We start from the raw sequence: 1,768 nt of genomic DNA on the forward strand, positions 1-1,768 counted from the left end.
CACAATGCTTTATGAAAAAATAAATTTCAAATTATGATGATAAGAAGGTAGTATACTTACTAGTTTTTATGGCATTAAAAATTGTAGCTTGAATGCACAGTATTGAAGCTGTTTTGAAGCAGAAGGAATTGATTAAAATGGCATGAAATAATTTAACAAAGTAAAATTTTGAAAGGTAACACAGAATAGACTATCTGGAATTTTTTTCCAACGATTTTTCTTCATGATTTTTGCTACTTATATCAACGTATACCTTTATAATTTTTGATAGCAAACATAATCTTTTGGATCATATCTTTGAAGGCTTGTTTCACTTGCTGGTTTCTTCGGGTATAAATAAAAGGATTCAGCAAAGGGACAACTGACGTATTGAGCACAGCTATTCCTTTGCTTAATGCCACCCTTTCATTTGCAGAGGGCTTAATGTACATTAAGATGCAGCTTCCATAAGAAATTGAGACAACAATCATGTGAGAAGAACAGGTGGAAAAAGCCTTTTTCCTCTGTTGAGCAGAAGGGAATTTCAGAATTGTCCTAATGATGTATGTATAGGAGAGAATCACTAGTACCAATGTGACCATTAGTGTTACCACAGCTAGGGTAAAAGGCATTAGCTCTAAAAAATGTGTGTCTGAGCAAGAGATTTGCAGGATGGGAGAAGAGTCACAGATGAAATGATCAATGACATTGGAAGCACAGAATTCCAGTTTAAGTCCCATGATCAGTGGTGGAAAGATAATAAGAAAGCTGGTTATCCAAGAACTGAGTACAAGCTGATAACAAACTCGGTTGCTCATGATGGTTGTGTAGTGCAGAGGTTTGCAAATGGCAACATAGCGATCATAGGACATGGCAGCCAGAAGATAAAATTCAGTCACCCCCAAGAAGATGAAAAAAAAAAAACAATTGAATCAAGCAGCCCACGTAAGAAATGGTTTTATCCTTGGTTATGATGCTGACCAAAAATCTTGGAATACATACAGTTGTAAATAAGATTTCTAGGAATGAAAAATTCCTCAGGAAGAAATACATTGGAGTCCAAAGGCGAGAATCCAGCAAAGTGAGAGTAATGATAGTTATGTTTCCACTCATGCTTAACAAGTAGGTCAGAAACAAAAAAATGAAAATTAAAACAAGGAACAGTGGGTCATCTGTCAGCCCTAGCAGGATGAACTCGGTGAGTGTTGTATAATTATTCATTGATATCTTCTGAGTTCTGTCAATGCTTCAGAAGAAAAGAGAACAAAAATCAGAATGAGCAAATAATAACTTTTACCTCCACAGATTTATATATTAAGATGAAAGTATGAGTTCAGATCTATGGAGAATTACCTGCATCATCCCTCTCCTCCACTGCTACTCAATGCACCATTGAACAAAACTGAAATAAATCTCTCAACTATGATGATCAGTGTACCATAAAATTTTTACCTAATTTCAACCAGACCGTCATTATATAAAACAATTGTCCTCTTTCCCTAATTGGGTCTCTATCTCACTCTCCAAAATGGATGGTATCATGGATAGAGAGCTGGACCTAAAGTCAGTACACTTCAAGTTTAAATATAAACTTAATGGCTGTTGATCCTGGGTAAGTCACTTAACCTCTGTCTGCCTGTTTGTCTTCAGGCTGTGCAATAACTGTACTTGCTCACCTAGAAAATTGGGTTAATGATAGTATCTACCTCCAAAGGTGGTTGTAAGGAACAAAATAGATATTTTTTAAAGTGCTTACCAAAGTGTGTGCCATATGGTAAATGCTTAATAA

At 35.6% G+C, this 1,768-nt stretch overlaps 1 protein-coding gene across 1 annotated transcript; it reads right to left on the reverse strand.

Annotated features, from left to right (window-relative positions):
• Nucleotides 1–242: 242 nt before the first annotated feature.
• LOC100922496 (olfactory receptor 6C75-like) lies at nt 243–1,200 on the reverse strand. Its single transcript, XM_012551681.1, is given in 2 exon segments — nt 243–902; nt 904–1,200. Coding segments are annotated over 2 exon segments (957 nt in total).
• Between the last annotated feature and the right edge of the window lie 568 nt (nt 1,201–1,768).

This window comes from Sarcophilus harrisii, chromosome 5 (genome assembly GCF_902635505.1).
Source record: "Sarcophilus harrisii chromosome 5, mSarHar1.11, whole genome shotgun sequence".
Lineage (NCBI taxonomy): Eukaryota > Metazoa > Chordata > Mammalia > Dasyuromorphia > Dasyuridae > Sarcophilus > Sarcophilus harrisii.